General features: G+C 38.0%; 1 protein-coding gene across 1 annotated transcript in view; it reads right to left on the reverse strand.

Moving 5' to 3' along the window:
* The window catches only part of PTPN20 (protein tyrosine phosphatase non-receptor type 20), a 105,686-nt gene that overhangs the window by 78,040 nt on the left and 8,768 nt on the right, over positions 1–18,878 (reverse strand). Inside the window, exons 2-6 of the mRNA XM_054435556.1 lie at positions 13,302–13,429; positions 12,926–12,963; positions 8,634–8,751; positions 7,836–7,950; positions 6,836–6,992 (exon numbers count right to left, since the gene is read on the reverse strand). Coding sequence (XP_054291531.1) covers positions 6,836–6,869 — 34 coding nt within the window. The 5' untranslated portion in view covers positions 6,870–6,992; positions 7,836–7,950; positions 8,634–8,751; positions 12,926–12,963; positions 13,302–13,429. The remainder of the gene's footprint in view (positions 1–6,835; positions 6,993–7,835; positions 7,951–8,633; positions 8,752–12,925; positions 12,964–13,301; positions 13,430–18,878) is intronic.

Genomic DNA, 18,878 nt, shown 5'->3' on the forward strand with positions numbered 1-18,878 from the left:
AAATGATCGCTTCTCGGCCTTTTGGCTAAGATCAAGTGTAAAAATGAGAAAGGGCACAGCTACAGATGCAACTCTCGTTTTTAAAGGTAATAAGCAAATACTATGAGAAACTTTAGGGAAATCTGATGAAATGGCAACTTTTATAAGAGAATTATAAGTTATAAAAATTTACTCCAGAAGATGTAGAAAGCCTAAATAGTGTAATACCCATTTAAAAAGTCAAACCAATCATCAAAAATATCATTCCCAAGAGGAAAAAGCATCTGGGCCCAAACAGGTTTCCAGATGGGATTTTATCAGACTTTCAATGAACAAAAATCTCTCATGCAAACGGTTTTGAAAATAGGAAATTCTGCAAACCTAGGAAGGAGCTTCAAGTGCTAGGAAAAAAATTAACAGGAAAAAAAGTCTATGAGAATTATAAACAAGCAACTCATAGAAGGCGACTTACAGGCCAATAATGTATTTTTAAAAAGTCCAGCCTCACCTGACAAACAAAAAATGAAAAGTAAAACAACCTACAATTGACTTTCATTTATGTTTATGAGAGATTTACTGTAATAGGACTTAACCACAACCAACCAGAAAATAGGACAAAATATATAAAACAATAATTTTCAGACCTTAAACAATAGACTGTGATCCCAGAGAGAAGGGGGTGACCCTTCTGGTTGCTCCAGATTATGACCTCCAGGAGTTTGCAGGCTATAGCTCAGGAAAGGAATCAAAGAGTCCAGTGACTCAATGAGTTGAGAAGAAAAAGATCAAAGTTAGGAGAGGCTGAGGCAGCCAGAATTTGTAGGGCAGAGTACCAGGGAGGAGGGAGCTATACAGAAAAAGAGAAGTCTAAGTAGCTGCAAAGAAACCCTCTCATGTCCTTTGCAGAATATGGATATGCTTATATGAAGGAGGACAATCTCTGACACTCAGGAAGGACCACCGGAAAGTAGCAAGCCACACAATTCCTAGGAACAGTTCATATGAGCCAGAATGAGGAGACCCTGTAATACAGGGGGCATTGAGGATAGTGCACAGAAGAGATACCTCTTAGTAGTAAAACTATCCTTAGAACAGAAGCTCCTTAGGGCCACCTATAAAACGGTGAAGAGCAAGCCTCAGACAGGATCAGGTTAAACTTCAAGTAACATAACTACAAGGCAGAAAAACCCAACATTCTTTAAAGAAAAATCAAGGCTGGGTGTGGTGGCTCACGCCTGTAATCCCAGCACTTTGGGAGGCCGAAGCGTGTGGATCACGAGGTCAGGAGTTCGAGATCAGCCTGACAAACATGGTGAAACCCCATCTCTACTAAAAATACAAAAATTAGCTGGGCATGGTGGCACGCACCTGCAATCCCAGCTACTCAGGAGGCTGAGGCAGGAGAATCACTTGAACCCAGGAGGCGGAAGGTTGCAGTGAGCCAAGATTGCACCACTGCACTCCAGCCTGAGAGACAGAGCAAGACTCTGTCTAAGAAAAAAAAAAGAAAAGAAAAGAAAAGAAAAAGAAAAAAGAAAAAAAAAAAGAAAGAGAAAAAATCCAGCACCCAAATCATATAATCCACAATGTGTAGCAAACAATTAACAGGTATGCAAAGGAATAGAAAAGTATAACCCATAGCCAAATAAATCAATCGATAGAAATGTACTTAGAAATGACAGATGATAAAATTCAGAAAAAAGAACTTTTAACTATTATAAGTTTTTAAAAGGTGCTCAAGGAAATAAAGAAAAACATGATACAATAAAAAGAGATATAAATCATGTAAAAATAAGACCTACTGAAATTTCTAGAGACAATGTATGAACTAAAAGAAATTAACAGCAGATAACTCAGAAGGAAAAAAATCAGTGTCTGTCAACATAAAGCAAGAGTATATCCAAAATGAAGCGTATAGTAGTGAAAAAAAGAGACTGAACAGACTCAGCAAACTGGGACAACATCAAGTGAACTAAAATTCCTGTAACTGGAATGCCAAAACAAATATGAAGAAATAATAGCTGAAATGTTACCAAACTAGATGAAAACTATAAACCAACAGACCAAAGAAGGTAAATAAAATACAAGTGTAATATATGAGCTTATAGAAAAATCACATTCATGTATGTCATATTCAAATTACTGAAAAGAAAAAATGCCAGAGAAAACAGACACATTAAATATAGAAAAACAAAGATAAGAATGATGGATTTCTTATCAGAAATTATGCATGCTAGAAGATAATGGTGAGACATTTTAAAGTATTGAAAGAATACAGAATTCTTAGAATGTCAATATAGAATTCTATACCCTGAAAATATATATTTCAAAAAATAAGACTTCTGTAGACCAACAAAAACTAAGATAATATCCAGCCTGCACTAAACAACAACAACAAAAGTTAAAGGAAGTTTTTCAGGCACAAGGAAAAGGATAAAATATGAAAATGTAGACCTATCCAAAGGAATGAAGAGTGGCGAAACTGGAAAATACATGAGCACATAAAACATACTCTTTCACATGTTCTAATTTCTTTAAAAGATAACTCAATTATAAGGAAAAATAATAATCTATTGTAGGGTATACAACATTCACAATAAAATTGGTATCAATAATAGCATGAAAGGCAAATGGGAGGAAATGGAAGTATCTTATGTTCCTACAACTATATGTGAAATGGTAAAGTCGTTCCCGCTTACCCACAGGGAATGCCTAGTTCCAAGACCCCCAGTGGATGCCTAAAACTTAGGATAGTACTTCCTGCACTGAAGTCTTAAATCCCTCAAAGTCATCCATGAGGGTTAAAATGAATTTCTCCAAAACTCCCGTTAATGTTGACATTTTGACCTCCTCCCATAAATCACAAATGTTCTTAATGGCATCTAGAATGGGGAGTTATTTCCAAAAGGTTTTCAATTTACTTTGCCCAGAGCCATCAGAAGAATCACTATCTATGGCAGCTACAGCCTTACAAAATGTTTCTTAAATAATGAGACATGAAACTCAAAATTACTCATTGATTTCTAGGCTATGGAATAGATACTAAATCAGGAACTAAATCAGTAATTTTAAAAAACCTACCAATCAGAAAGAGCCTGGGCCAGAAGGATTCACAGTCAAATTCTACCAGATGTATAAACAAGAGGTGGTACCAATCCTACTGAAACTATTCCAAATAATTAGGAAGAGGGACTCCTCCCTAACTCATTCCATAAGGCCAGCATTGTTCTGATACCAAAACCTGGCAGAACACAAGGTCTATTATCCAGAACTTATAATGAACTTATAAATGAACAAGCAAGAATCAAACAACCCCGTTAAAACATGGGCAAAGGACATGAACAGACACTTTTCAAAAGGAGACATACACATAGCCAAGAAGCATATGAAAAAAATGCTCAATATCACTAATCATCAGAGAAATGCAAATCAAAACCACAATGAGATACCATCTTAAACAAGACAGAATGGCTATTATTAAAAAGTAAAAATTAAAAAAAAAATGTTTGTGAGGTTACAGAGAAAAGGGAACACTTACACACTGCTGATGGGAATTTAAGTTCAACCACTGTGGAAAGTGGTTTGGAGATTTCTCAAAGCACATAAAACAGAACTACCATTTGATTCAGCAATCACATTACTGGGTATATGAAGGGATATAAATTGTTCCGTCATAAAGATATATGCACATGTATGTTCATCACAGAACTTTTCACAATAGCAAAGACATGGAATCAACCTACATGCCTGTCAACAGTGGAATGGATAAAGAAAATGTGGTGCAAAAACACCATGGAATATTACACAACCATAAAAAGAATGAAATCATGGCTGGGTGCAGCGGCTCATGCCTGTAATCCCAGCAGTTTGGGAGGCCAAGGCGGATGAATTACCTGAGGTCAGGAGTTTGAGACCAGCCTGGCCAACATGATGAAACCCTGTCTCTACTAAAAATACAAAAATTAGCTGGGCATGGTGGCACATGCCTGTAATCCCAGCTACTCGGGAGGCTGAGGCAGAAGAATTGCTTGAGCCTGGGAGATGGAGGTTGCAGCGAGCCGAGATTGCGCCACTGCACTCCACCTGGCTGACAGAGCAAGACTCTGTCTCAAACAAAAACAACAACAACAAAAAAAAAAAACAGAATGAAATCACGTCCTTCACTGCAACATGGATGCAGCTGGAGGCCATTATCTTAAGTGAATCACTACCTGGGTGATGAAATCATTTGTTCACCAAACCACAGCAACAAGCAATTTGCCCATGTAACAAACCTTCCTATGTAACCCCAAGCCTAAAATAAAAGTTGGAAAAAACTAGTCTACAAAAAAGTTTGGGTAGCTTTCCATGTTTTCGCATATTCTAGCATAACTGATTTAGCATTAAAATTAGCTTTTTCATAAAAGTTTGCAACTGTTAAAGGATAGTTTTCAGAAAAAGAAAATCACAGCTCTCACAGATATATAAATGCACGTTACTTTATTATATTCATTAATCAGTGAGGGAATCAGGCAGATGTTATTTTTAAAATTTTTTTTAAAAACTCATAATACTGTGTGTTAGTCTGTTAGCATCACTATATAGGAATGTCTAAGGATGGGTAATTTATAAAGAAAAGAGGTTTGTTCTGGCTTGTGGTTCTGCAGGCTGTACAGGAAGCATGGTGCTGGTATCTGCTTCTAGTATCCAACCTCAGGAGGCTTATTATAGTCATGGCAAAAAGTGAATGGGGAGCCAGCATATCACATGGTGAGAGACAAAGCAAGAGAGAAGGGGAGGTTCCAGACTCCTTTCAACAACCAGATCTCACATGAACTGAGTGAGCACTCACTCATCACCAGGGGGATAACATCAAGCCATTCACGAAGGATCTGCCCCTATGATCCAACATCTCCCACCAGGTTGGGGATTACCTTTCAACATGATTAGAAGAGATAAACATCCAAACTATACCATACAGGAAGTCCTTGCCAGAGCAATTAGGCAAGAGAAACAAATAAAAGGCATCCAAATTGAAAAGGAGGAAGTCAAATTTGTCCCTGTTTACAGATGATATGCTCTTACAAATGCAAAAACCTGAAGAATCCACCAAAAAACTCTTAGAACTGATAAATGAATTAAGTAAAGTTGCAGGATACAAAATCAACATGCAAAAATTAGTAGCATTTCTATACAACAATAATAAACTACCTGAAAAAGAAATCAAGTAAGCAATCTCATTTACAATAACTACAAAAAATAATACCTAGGAATAAATTTAACCAGAGATTAAAGATCTCTACAATAAAAACTATAAAAAATTGATGAAATAATTTGAAGAAGACACAAACCAATGGAAAGACATCCCATGTTCATGGAATGAAAGAATAAATATTTTTAAAATGACAATATAACCAAAGAATCTGAGAGCTCAATGCAATTCCTATCAAAATACCAATGACATTCTTCAGAGAAATTTTAAAATTGTAAAATTCATATGGAAGTACAAAAAATACTCCAAATAGCCAAAGCAATTCTGAGCCAAGAAAAACAAAAACAAAATAAAAACAAACAAACAACAACAAAAAAAAAACAAGAACAAAGCTTGGGGTATTACACTACCTGACTTCAAAATACACTACAAATCTATAGTAACCACAAAATCATGATACTGGTATAAAAACAGACACATATACCAGTGGAACAGAATAGAGAACCCAGAAATAATTCCATATGTTTATAGCCAACTCTTTTATGACAAGGCACAAAGAACATATATTGGGGACAAGACAGTCTCTTCTATAAATGGTCCTGGAAAAAACCGGATATTCCTATGCAGAATAAACTTAGACTCCTATCCCTCACCTTACACATAATCTGACTTACAGATGGAATCCAAGCTCACAAAAGCAGAGAGCAGAATGGTGGTTGCCAGGGGATAGGGGAAGGAGGAAATGGGGAGTTGTTGGTCAGATGGTATCAAGTATCAGTTACACAAGATGAATACGTTCTGAAGATCTGATGTATAGCATAATACATATAATACTGTATTGTAATGATATTTGCTAAGAAGGTAGATCTTATGTTTGTACCCACAAAGAAAGAAAATGGTAACTGTGAGGTGGTGGATATGTGAGCTTAATTGTGGTAATCATTTCACAGTATATAGACAAATCAAAACATCAAGTTGCACACCTTATGTATACACAATTTTTGTCAATTATACCCGATAAGGATTGGAAAAACACTTCTAGGGAGGGAGCAATAATAATGACAAGGAGGGCGGGTAGAAGAGGGAATAGAAGCTGGGCTGAAGGTGGAAGGAATGAGAAAAGGCATAAAAGACATACTGAAAAATGATGGCAAGCTACTAATGTTTTAAGCAAGACAATGGCAATATGGGTCAGCTGGGAGACAGCTGACATTTAACTAAAACACTGCATTAGTAGATGTATCAAAAACCTTAGAAATGTATATGCCCTGAGTTCACATCTAACAAAATTATGGAAACAAACAGCTTTGTGGCAGATTACAGGTTGTTTTTATTGTCTTGTTGTTTTCTTTGTGTTTTGGTGCTTTTTTGTACTTCCCAAATTCTTCACAATAAACCTATATTACATTTATAATCAGGAAAAAAATGCCATTTGAAAAGGGTAAAGTAAAACACTAGAGTTTAATTGTTGTTACTCTAAGTGTGACGGCTTATTAGAAATGCAGAGTCTTGCCCACCCCACCCCACCCCACCCCACCAAGACCCAGGGGATCAGAATATGCAGGATAATAATCCACAGGTGGTCCCTATGCAAATCTACAGTCTGAGAGGCACTGCTGTAGCTCCTCCTGATCCCATACCCACAAAAGTAGATGATGCACCTACCAGACTCTGCTCTAAAGTCCCTAGGTGAAGACATGTTGTTCCCATCCCCTAAATGAGACGGGTAAAATGCTTCTTCAGAAAAGGAGCCTTAGTGTCCTGTGAGTCAGGCCAAAGGTCTAATTAGTATCCTGGGGGCCAGCAAACAATTTTTGTTCACCTGGTAAAACACACAGCCGAAGATTTTTCTGTTAGACAACTGGAACTATCACAGCTTTGACATATTATTACTCATCAATTCAAAATATTTTAAAACAGTGCAATTTTAATTAAGGACAATTAAAATAAATTTCATTTGAAATTTTATCAAATAATTTCAGGATATTCCTTGAGAACTGGAGAGACGCTTATTTATTCAAATACCAGAGCTTAAATATGCTATACCTTGCATTCTACAAATAAATATGTGAATGGCCCCTCCACGCCAATGATGGATCTCTTTATATAAACACACACACACACACACACACACACACACAAATTCAATCAATGTCACTCAATGGAAACTCAATTATTTAAATGCCACACCTAAGCTAAATTAGGTGCTGAGAATTCAGTACTGAATAAATAAGAATTAATTACAGAGCCTGTCTTCAAGGAGTTCTTGTTCATTCAATCTATAAAAAGTTCTCGCACAGAATAAATATTTTTCTTTTCTAATTCTTGCCATAAGGGGTCTGTAAGGCCATGTTACATTGCTCCCATTGGTTAAAACCAAGAATACTTTTTGTCTGGAGACCTTTCCATTAACTACCTGCAAATAAAATGGTATTACTGTAATCTGAATCTAAAGTTAATGTGTGAAACAGATTTACTTTAAAAACTTTGAGATATAGGTGTTAAAAAATTATTTAAGGCTAGGTGTGGTGGCTCATGCCTGTAATCCTAGCACTTTGGGAGGCCAAGGCAGGAGGATCGCTTGAGCTCAGGAGTTTGAGACCAGCTGGGGCAACTGGGCGAAACCCTGTCTCTACAAAAATTAGATGGGCGTGGTGGCACACACCTGTGGTCCCAGCTACTTGAAAAGCTGAGGTAGGAGAATGGCTTGAGCCTGGGAGGAGGATACAGTGAGCCAAGATCATGCCACTGCAGTCCAGCATGGGCAACAGAGCCAGACCCTGTGGCAAAAAGAAATTAAATTAAAATGTGAAAGTAAGGCAAAAAGATAAGTGGAATGTCACTTCAATGTCATAAAATAATGACAGGCCATCCCAAAGATTATTTATGTGGGGAAATTGTACTTTATTCAGTTCATTGTTTACCACTGATTAAAAGTCCTAGACTTAATGCAATTGCAAGGTAACCTATAGATTTTTGTCCAGCAGTGATACAAATAATTTCTGTCTGATAAGGTAACACTAAAGATTATAATTTATTTCTGTCTGGCATTAATCACATTTTCTTAATCTAATCTAGCATTCTTACTCTAACATTGGTTCAAAATGCCTGTGAAAAACCTAGATCCTCAAACTGTTCTTTGAACTACCTTTGCCATCTTCCTGGTTTCTTCACTAATTAATACATTGAGTAAAATGTTTAACCTGGTTTCATTTCAAATTTGTATGAGTCACATTTTTAATTTTTAAAAAACTCTACTTTGACAAGAGGAGGAATATCTTTTTTAAATAGGAGGAGGGCTAGGCACAGTGGCTCACACCCATAATCCCAGCACTTTGGGAGGCCGAGGTGGGAAGATCACTTGAGCTCAAGAGTTCAAGGCCAGCCTGAGCAACCCAGGGAGCCCTCATATCTACCAAAAATTAAAGAAAAGAAAAAGATAGCTAGGTGTGGTGGCACTCACCTGTAGTCCCAGCTACTTGGGCGGCTAAGGCAGGAGGATCACTTGAGCCTGCGAGATGGAGGCTGCAATAAGCTATGATTGTGCCACTGTACTCCAGCCTAGGCAACACAGCAACACTCTGTCTCAATTAAAAACAAAAACAAAAGGATGGCAGTGGTCTTGTGACTGGTAGTGAGGTAATAGATTTCAGTGAGGAGCCTTCCCTGGAAGCAGACATGAGATCTTACGGACCTCAGAATTAACTAAGAACCTCTAAGAATGATACCTAAGCTTCTGCCTACCAACTATGTTATTGAAAAGATACAAAATAGTATAATTTTAATTAAAGACAAAATAAATTTTGTTTCAAATTTTATCAAGTAATTTCAAGACACTCCTCGATAACTGGAGACACTCTTACTAATTCAAATACTAGGGTTTAAACATGCTATACCTTGCATTCCACAAGTAAATATGTGAATGGTCCTTTACCCCAATGACTTATCCTCTTTATATAAATACACACACATATTATTAAGACCTCTCCAGTGCACAGATGAATAGACTAAAATTCATATCAAACCATACCAACAGTCAGTTGTTTAAACCTTCCATCAGAACAGCTTTGATCAGAAATGCATGCCTAATCCTAGTATTTTAATAAACAACAGTGCAGTGAGTCACAGATAACCCTACAGAAACACAAGAATTAAACTGGATAAATTTCCCTTTCCTGGCATGTTTTCTAGTATATCTTAAAATAGACAAAACAAAGCAATATTAAAATGATTAACATTTAATTCAATTTTGAGTTGCAGCTACTGTAGTAAATCAGTAATAAGATCATACAAGTCAACATCAACACATGTGTACTGAAATTTTAGGTAGCCTAGAAAAGTAAACTATATGATAAAAACAAAATCTTCATTTGCAGAAGAAAACTTTTCAGAAAATATAGTGCAAGCTTTTACCGTATTTCCAACCTCCCCTCAAGCTTGGCTAAGTAAGCCCCTGCAAGTGCTTCCCCTATAAGCTCCATGTTTTATAATGATTTCTGGACTCATCTCCTTGGGTTGGACCATAAGCATCTTGAGGACAGAAACTGTAACATTTTCACTTTTGAATCTCCAGCCACTAGACTAACACATTGGAGACATGGCAAGAAATGTCTGAGGGACTAATTAGTTAATTCCATAAAGAATGTGTATGTATCACCAGGTAACTAATCTGCATGTCCACATCAAGAACTCTGAGAAGTCACAGAGGTATCACTTGAGTGATAGGCACTTGGTCCCTGAGGGAAAGACTGTGAAAGATATTGAGGGACCAGTGGTCAGATCTGTAAGATAAAGGTTTCCCTCCAACTCCTGGGGAAGGTGCAATAGTATAGAAAATAGAGAATTAGCCCTGATAAAAGGGAAATCTTTAAAAAAGTATTACTTATTCTGTGATAGGGCACTGAGGATAGAGGAACAAAAGCTCCAATATGAAACAAAGTGATCCCATCTAATCATAAAAAAAAAAAAAACTACAAGTGTTTGGTTTGCTCAGGAAACAAAAGCAAAACACCTTTCCTCAGGTGGCAGGGTGACATAATTGGAGAGTCACTGAATACTGTACATATTCTCAAATTCTCAGCTGGGACACTATTTTCAGTCTATCTCAAACTCTCTCAAAACTGAAGCAGGTGCCTAACAAAGACTATTTCTTCACAGTGGACTTTGGGTTGGGTGCAAGATGCCAAAATAGACAATTTAAAATGACATGCTCAGCACCTTGGGCCTCTGGCAATTCTTAGCACCAGGGCTGGGGCTACTTCTAATTCTTGTGAAAGTTCTATCATACACTACTCGCTGAGACCTATACTAGCCTGAAGAGAAGGGAATGAAAGAAGTCTCAAATGTTCAATGGTGACTGACTCTTGCCCTACCTGTAGGCACCCCAGGGATAAGAGTTCCTTCCTCTGAAATCTGTATTTCCTGGGACTAAATTCTCAGTACAAGCTTCTTAGACTACTAGTAATTATTTGGCATGTTTTATGCCTTTTAATAATGGTTCTTAGTTTTTTATAAGGAATGGTGGTATTGCTTTTTCTGATTATAAACATAACCATTAAGAAATGTCATTCCGTGGTTTCTTAATCAATCATTCCCTGCAGTATGTGAGTGTGAGGGCTGGGGGATCAGAGGGAAGCAGGGAGAAGTGAAGTGCTAAAGTGCTACCTCCGGAGCCGCTGACAATTCTGCCCAATGCAATCAGGCAAAACAAGAAAAATAAAATAAAAGGATTCATATTGGGAAGGAAGAAAGAAAACCATCTTTACTTGCAAGGTTAAAAGCTTTATACATAATTATACCTCAATAAAGTTGATTTTTAAAAAGCCACAAAAAGATAATGTACTTCAATTAAAATAAAATATAGACACACTTGTATAAAGATAATATCAAGTTATTAATGCAAGTTTAAACATTAAAAAATAGTTGCTACCCACCCACCATAGACATGAGAACAAACTGTTACCATCTGTGTTAGCAGCAAGCTCATTAAGGATTACTGTGAGCATCCATTGGAACAATGGAAGACTTAATGTTCCAAAGGCACTGGAACCCTGTGTCAACAATACTTCACCCTTGAAACCCAGGGACTGATGATACAGTTGCCACGAGCTACTTTCTGAGTGAATACTTTATCAGTTATTAGAATGGTTCAAGTAAAAGTAATAAATGACTTAAGACATCTTTCCGAAATGACTCTGTTATCTGGATGCCTCTGCTATTAAGGTGCAAGGCAAACAACCGTCTACTGTTTGTTTCATTCACGATATAAATTGCTTTGGCATATTCCCTCCAACCTGCTGAACCTCAGGTCCATCTGTTTGTCCATCTGTCTGTTTAAACTTCTTTTCTTCCCTCCTTCCTACATTCCTCTCCCTCTCTTTTGGAAGTGTATCAGTAATTACAAGAGGGTGCTTTATTTCAAAAGACACAATTCCTGTACCTCCAATCACTGTTACCAAGCAAAAGAGTTCACTGTTCAATGTGTTAGAAGCCAATACTATGGCACTGGGTTTTTGAGAAAAGAAAGACTTTTTTGTAGGTCAACCAAAAAGGAGACAGGAGTCTAGCTCAAATCTGTCTTCCTATACTGTTGTTAAGGCAGTATTTTTATTAGAAAATGTTTAGGGAGTGAATTTGGGGATAGTAGGAGATTGGCAGAAGGAAAGCGGGGTCTGAAAAGGCTTTGGGCATGTGCAGTATCTCTTCATGCTATCTCATGGGCCACATATGTAAATTCAGGGGGAGTTAGCACGAAACATGCAGTGGAAATTTGGGCTGTGGCGTCAGCAAGCTCATTCTATGTAGACTCTAGTTTGCTGTATTGGTTCCAACTGATTTCAGCCAGTTTTCTTAAAACTGATTTCAGCCAGTTATCTTAAAAGCAGAGAGAATTTCAGTGTTTCAGAAAGTTGTTTTTGTTTTTTATTTTTATCAACCAATCTTACAAACTCAAGAATTTCTCTTTGCCACTGGTTAACTCTTTGGGGCATGGTTTCGTTAGTAAACCTTGGCTTCCATACTCCAAAGAACTACTTATTTACTGGGTGCAGCTGAACCATTTCCATAACTGAGATCATGTAAGTCAGGAATGTATACACATTACATATGTGTGCAGACAAAAGTTCATGACTTCACCTACCAGGTCCAAGACGAGTCTCCTTAGGAATGCCTGCATACAAGCCTGGCCCTTGGCTGATGTCTGGGAACTTGGCTGATAAAATCATTGCCTACACTAATATAAAATTTTTTCTAAATGAGAAAAGTAGCTCATTTTTCCTAAAACATCTTCTTTCCTTCTAGGTATCTGGAATTTTAGTGACTGCTATCAGTCTCACTGACAGTCTGTGCTCATGACTAACCCCTGATAAAGACCCTAAACTCTTAAGCTCAGACGAGCTTCCCTGATAGCCAACACTTCACACAAGTTTCTGTACCTTGTTTTTCAGAAAATTAAGTGCATCCTATGTGACTCCACAAGGAGAATATTCTGGGGAGCTTGTATCTGATTTCCCTTTGTTGATTTTGCTTTGTACCTTTTCAGTCTACCATATCTTAGCCATGAATATGACTACCTGCTGAACCCTCTGAATCCTTCTATCTAATCGCTGAACCTGGGAGTAGTCTTAGAGAGCTCTGACAAAGGCTAGCATGGGAAAATACATTGTCATCCTCATTAACAGACCCTTCTTAGTTATATCTCACTTTCTAAGTTCCTGCCTTCCACTTCCTAGGAAAGAAAAAATTACACAGCATTACCTGAACATCATCCCAGGGTAATCACAGAACAGCCATCTCTGCAAAAGAAAGAAAAATGAACTATGTAATGTTGCAATATTTTTAACTGCAAATAATTTTGCATACAAGGCTTACCTACATCTGACCATTTTTGCACTAAATGTTTTTTAAAGTAACAAGCTAATATCTTCTTAATATAAAAATATACATGTCCAACAAAATTTAATTTGTTCTGCTATCATGAAAAGAGGAATTCCAGACAAGTGTCCCATAATGTGCAGTCAATGGGCTTATATAAATAAGGACTAAAATTACAGGCTCAATAAAAGATCATCAAACCAGGGAAAACTCCAAGTAAAATTATAATACACAGTTGTTCCTCCCACCTGAGACTCACCTGAGACTCATACCTTTCTTCCAACATGCCTGATCTGCCTATTCCCTCAAGACTCAGACTTCAAATGAGTTCCCTTTAAGTAGATAAGAACAGTTTCGCAACAGATTCCAGAAAAACCAATATGCCACCTAAAGGACAAGGAAGGCATCTGCACTAAGAAAATGAAATCAGAGAGAACTTCCTGACTTACTCAGATTATATTCATGGGTCCACATATGCCTAAAGGCCAACCTTGTCCTTAATCTTTAGTCACTTAATCTATAAAATAAAAGATTTAGAAAAGGGCTATGGGCAATATGGATCTTTTGCAGGTACAAAATTTTTTAAGTCCATAAACTTTCTCCTTAAAACACTGAAGACCATTAGTGATGGTTATAATATTCTTGTCTGAACTGAGAGCTACAGTCAGGCTCCTTTTAGAATCCCTGCCACAAACAGACAAAAAAGAAAAGGCATGTTCCTACTCCTCTATCCTCTGTAGACATCTTCTCCGTGAGAAGTTAATAATGAGAAGAGAAAACCAACCTTCTAGCTTTCTCATCATTTAATGGTTTGAACCCTGAGTTTCTGCAGCCTGGAAAAAAAAAAAAAGAGAAAGCAGCAGCAGCAGCAGCAAGTTCTCCTCATTTGAAATTCTTCCCTCTCCTAGCTCACCTTCCCCATCTTCTCACTTCTTTGTGGTCCTCACAGTCAGATATGAGGTAATAGGTGGAAAATACTTCCCTGTAATAAGGCAGTGATGCCTGAGCTACCCGCTTCTGGTAATAAAGCTGTTCCTAAAGAATAGTAAATGGTACTCATGTTTTGGGGAACTCTATGCTGCTTAGAAGTGAGTGGTTGAAGTTGCACAGTGACAAATTCAAGAACAAACAGAAGAAAAGGACAAACAGAAAAATAAACAGAAAGAGGCATGCCCTTAGCCTCAATCAGGTAGTTCTAAGAAAGTGATTAGGATGGTTCAGAGACCACCAGCCCCATACCTCATCCAGTCACCAAACAACCCAGGCTGGGGTGTGGTTACCTGGCAACCACACCTTCTGTGTACTGAGTATGTCACAAATATGTCTTTCAGGTGTGTGATCTCTTGACTGTGAAAAGTAAAACGCTAAATCAATTCAGCAGGCTTTGAGTGTCTACAATGTGCTAGTCACTGTATCAGAGATGTGGATCCAGGGATGATGCAATAACTTCTGCCTCCAAGGAGCTCATAGTTTAGTGGACATCTGGCAAAGTACTCACTGATTCTTGAAAATTCATATAATCATATCAATAGATGCAAAAATGCATTCACAAAATCCAAATTCCATCCTTGATTTAAAAAAAAATTCTTAGAAAACTAGGACTAAAGGCAAACTTTCTCAACTTGATAAAAAATATCTACAAAAAAAATGTACAGGGAGAAACTAGAGGCTTTCCTCTAAGATAGGTAACAAGGCAAGGATGTTCTTTTTCACCACTCCTATTCAACATTATATACAACTTCTGACTAATTCAATAAGAAAAGGCATACAGTTGGAAAGGAAAAAATAAAACTGCCTTACTTCTCAGATGACATGAATGTCTATATAAAATATCTCAAAGAATAAACAAAAACAATTAGCCACTTAATCTATAAAATAAAAGATTTAGAAAAGGGCTATGGGCAATATGGATCTTTTGCAGGTACAAAATTTTTTAAGTCCATAAACTTTCTCCTTAAAACACCAAAGACCTGGAACTTAGCTGGGCGCGGTGGCTCACACCTGTATTCCCAGCACCTTGGGAGGCCGAGGCATGCGGATCACTTGAGGTCAGGAGTTTGAGACCAGCCTGACCAAAATGGTGAAGCGCCATCTCTACTAAAAATACAAAAAATTAGCCAGGCATGGTGCTGCGCACCTGTAATCTCAGCTACTCGAGAGGCTGAGGCAGGAGATTCTCTTGAACCTGGGAGGCAGAGGTTGCAGTGACCTGAGATCGCACCACTGCACTCCAGCCTGGGCAACAGAGGGAGACTACATCTCAAAATAAATCAATAAATAAAAACTCCTGGAACTTAATAAGCAATTATAGCAAGGCTGCAGAATACAAAGTTAATATGCAAAAGTCAATTCCTTTTCTATAAACCAGCAATTAACAATTGGAATTGGAAATTTAAAACACAGTATCATTTACATTAGCTGCTCCCCAAAACTGAAATATATAGGCATAAACATAACAAAATATAATCAGGATCTATATGAGAAACTCTACCAAACTTTGACAAAGGAAAGCAAATATCTAAACAAATGGAGAGATATTTCATGTTCATGGATAGAAACACTCAATATTTTTAAGACCTCAATTCTTCCCAATATGGTTTACAAAGCCAATTAATTCCAACAAAAATACCAGCAAATTGTTTCATGGATATCAACAAATTCATTCTGAAGTCTATATGAAAAGGCAGAAAACCCAAAATAATCAACAAAATACTAAAGAAGAACAAAGTTGGAAGACAGATAATACAAGATTTCAAGACTTACTATAAAGCTACAGTAATCAAGACCACAAGGTACTGTTAAAAGAATAGACAAATAGATCAATGGAACAGAATAGAGTATCCATATAAATATATCCACACAAATGTAGTCAACTGATCTTTAGTAAAGAAGCAAAGAAAATTCAATGAAGAAAGAATATTCTTTTTCAAAAAATGATAATGGAACAGACCTTACACCTTTCACAAAAAAAAACTCAAAATGAATCACAGACCTAAATGTAAAACACAAAAACTCTCAAACTTCTAGAAGATAACTGTATTGGTGCCCAAGGGCTGCTATAACATGGTACCACAAACTGGGTGGCTTAAAAGAAGGGAAAACAAATCTGGAAATTAGAAGCCTTAAATCAAGGTGTCAGCAGGGCTGCACTCTATCTGAAGGCTCTAGGGGAGTATACTTCCTTGTCTCTTCCTGTCTTTTGTTGGTTGCCAGAAATCCTTGGACAGCACGATTCAACTGTCTCACACAATTTAAACCACAACAGTCTTCTCTCCAATCCCACAAAAGTCATATCCTTACTATGTGCAAAATACATTCACCCCATTTCAACATCTCCAGGAGGCTTGACCCATTCCAGCATCAACTCTAAGTCAAAATTGCCTCTAAATATCAACTGTAATGTCCCAAATCTCATCTCTTAAATCATCTAAATCAAGTATGTGTGAGATCCTGGGTATGGTCCATCCTGGGGCAAAGTTTCTCTCCTATGGACACCGAAATCCACAAAACAAGTTATCTGCTTCCAAAATACAACAGGCATAGGACAGACAGTCCCCTTCCAAAAGGGAGAAACTAGAAGGAAAAAATGGGTCACAGGTCTCAAAGAAGTCTAAAACATGGCAGGGAAATTTTCATTAGGTTTCCAGGGCCTGAGAGGGCTGTCTGGATCCATGAGTCACACATGTAATCTTTTCAGTGAATGGTTGTTCAGCCACACTCTTGGTCCTGTTTCAGGAGTATGTTTCCTGGATTGGCTGAGAACTTTCAAACCCATCAAGTGCTGGTTCCTTTGCTTAACAATTTCTTCCTCAAGTTATCTCTTTCCTTTTGCATTTCACTATAAGCAGCAAGGAGAAACCATGGCCCCATCTTTCACGCTTTACTTAGAAATCTCCTCAGCTCATTGCCTACAAGTTCTGCTTTCCACCCACAGGTAAAACACAGTTCACCCAAATTTCTGCCACTCTGTAATAAGGATCACTTTTCCTCCAGTGTCTGATAATATATTCACCACTTCCTTTTTAAGGTCTCACAAGAAGCACCTTTAAAGTTCACATTTCTAGTAACATTCTGTTCATGACAATATATGTATTCTCTAAGATGCAAAGAATCTATGATAGATGCTTTTTCTAAAATTCCCCTCTCTACTGAGCCTTCACCAGAATCACCTTTAATATCTGTATTTCTACCAATAGTCTTTTCAAAGCAGTCTAGGCTTTTTATATTATGCACCTAAAAATTATTCCAGTCTATACACAATTCGAAAGCCACTTACATGTTTTTTAGGTACTTATTCCAACAGAAAAAGATTTCCTGGTATCAAAATATGTATTCATTTCCTATGGCTGCCATAACAAAGTGCCACAAATTGGATGGCTTAAAAACGCAGAAATGTTTTCTCTCACGGTTCTGGGGGCAGAAGTCTGAGGGTGGCAGCAAGGCCATGCCTTCTCTTAGGTCCCAGGGAAGGATGTTTCCTTGTCTCTTCCTAACTTTTGGTGGTTTCAGTAATCCTTGATGTTCCCTGGTTATAGACATCCCACTCCAATTTCAGCCTCTGCTGTTACATGAATTTCTCCCTCTGTCTGTGTCCAAATTTCCCTTGTTTTACAGGGACACCAGTCATTGCATTAGGACCTCAGCTTAACTTGTTTAACATCTGCAAAGATCCTATTTCTAAGTAAGGTTGGACTCACAGGTATCTGGGGTTAGGACTTCAAAATATTCTCTTGGGGTATAAAATTCAACCACACAACAATAATAAAAGAGAAAATCTACGTGACTTTGGTTTTGGCAATGAGATTTTAAATACAACACCAAAAGGATAATCCAGGAAACAAAGTTGATAAGTTGGACTTTATTAAGATTAAAAACTTCTTTTCTGCAAAATACACTGTTAAGAGACTACAAAGACAAGCTACAGACCAGGAGAAAATGTTTGAGAAAGCACATATCTGACAGAAAATTTCTAATAAAAAATAAACAAAGAACTCTTAAAGCTCAACAATGAGAAAACAAACAACCTCATTTAAAAATTGGCAAAATAGGCATGCCACTGCAAATTCCGTGAAACAGGAGAAAAACTGTGAGTTCCCAAAGTGTAAGAGGGAGAAAACCGACCTCCAAACACATCCCTACTGGGAATCTGAAAATCCAGATCACAGGAGAAGAATTTAACCTTACCTAGAGATGGAAGGGATTTAGAGAGTCACACAAAATATGAAAGTAGAAGTAGCAGCAGGAAGTGCCTTGTACACACTCCCATTCTCCAGCTCGAGCACAGGGAAGCCATCCCTGACTATATCTCACTGGGGCCCTTGAGGAAGACAACCAGCAGAACTGCGGAAGTGTTGTGGGGTGAAGAAAGCTCCCAGATGAAATTGGTAGTGGTTTCCACTGGGCACAAATTTTCTGGAGTGGAGTCCGAGGAAGGAGCAGGAGCTGCTGCACATACAAGCAAGTGCAAGAGTACAAGAACTGCCACCAACAGAGCGGGGGCAAGGTCTGGGCGGGGCATTGCAGGATATGTGGGCTTGCCAACTGCATGGGAGATGAGTCAGGCCTCTTGCTACTGGCTATCCCTGACTTCCCTGGTAAACTATATAATACAGTAGAGGCGGCCAAGATCCCCTACGGAACATAACCCCATTGGCCGGAGAACCAACCCCCAGCCCCCACAGTGGCCTCAGCAAGCCCCACCCAAGGAGCTTGCCTAACCCTGCTGCCTAACCAGACCTGCCTAACCCTGCTGCCACCTGATGGCATTTCCCTACCTGCCCTGGTAGCCTAACACAAAACATAGAAACTCTGGGGAGCTTTATCCCCTGAACCCTGC

Source organism: Pongo pygmaeus, chromosome 8 (genome assembly GCF_028885625.2).
Source record: "Pongo pygmaeus isolate AG05252 chromosome 8, NHGRI_mPonPyg2-v2.0_pri, whole genome shotgun sequence".
NCBI lineage: Eukaryota > Metazoa > Chordata > Mammalia > Primates > Hominidae > Pongo > Pongo pygmaeus.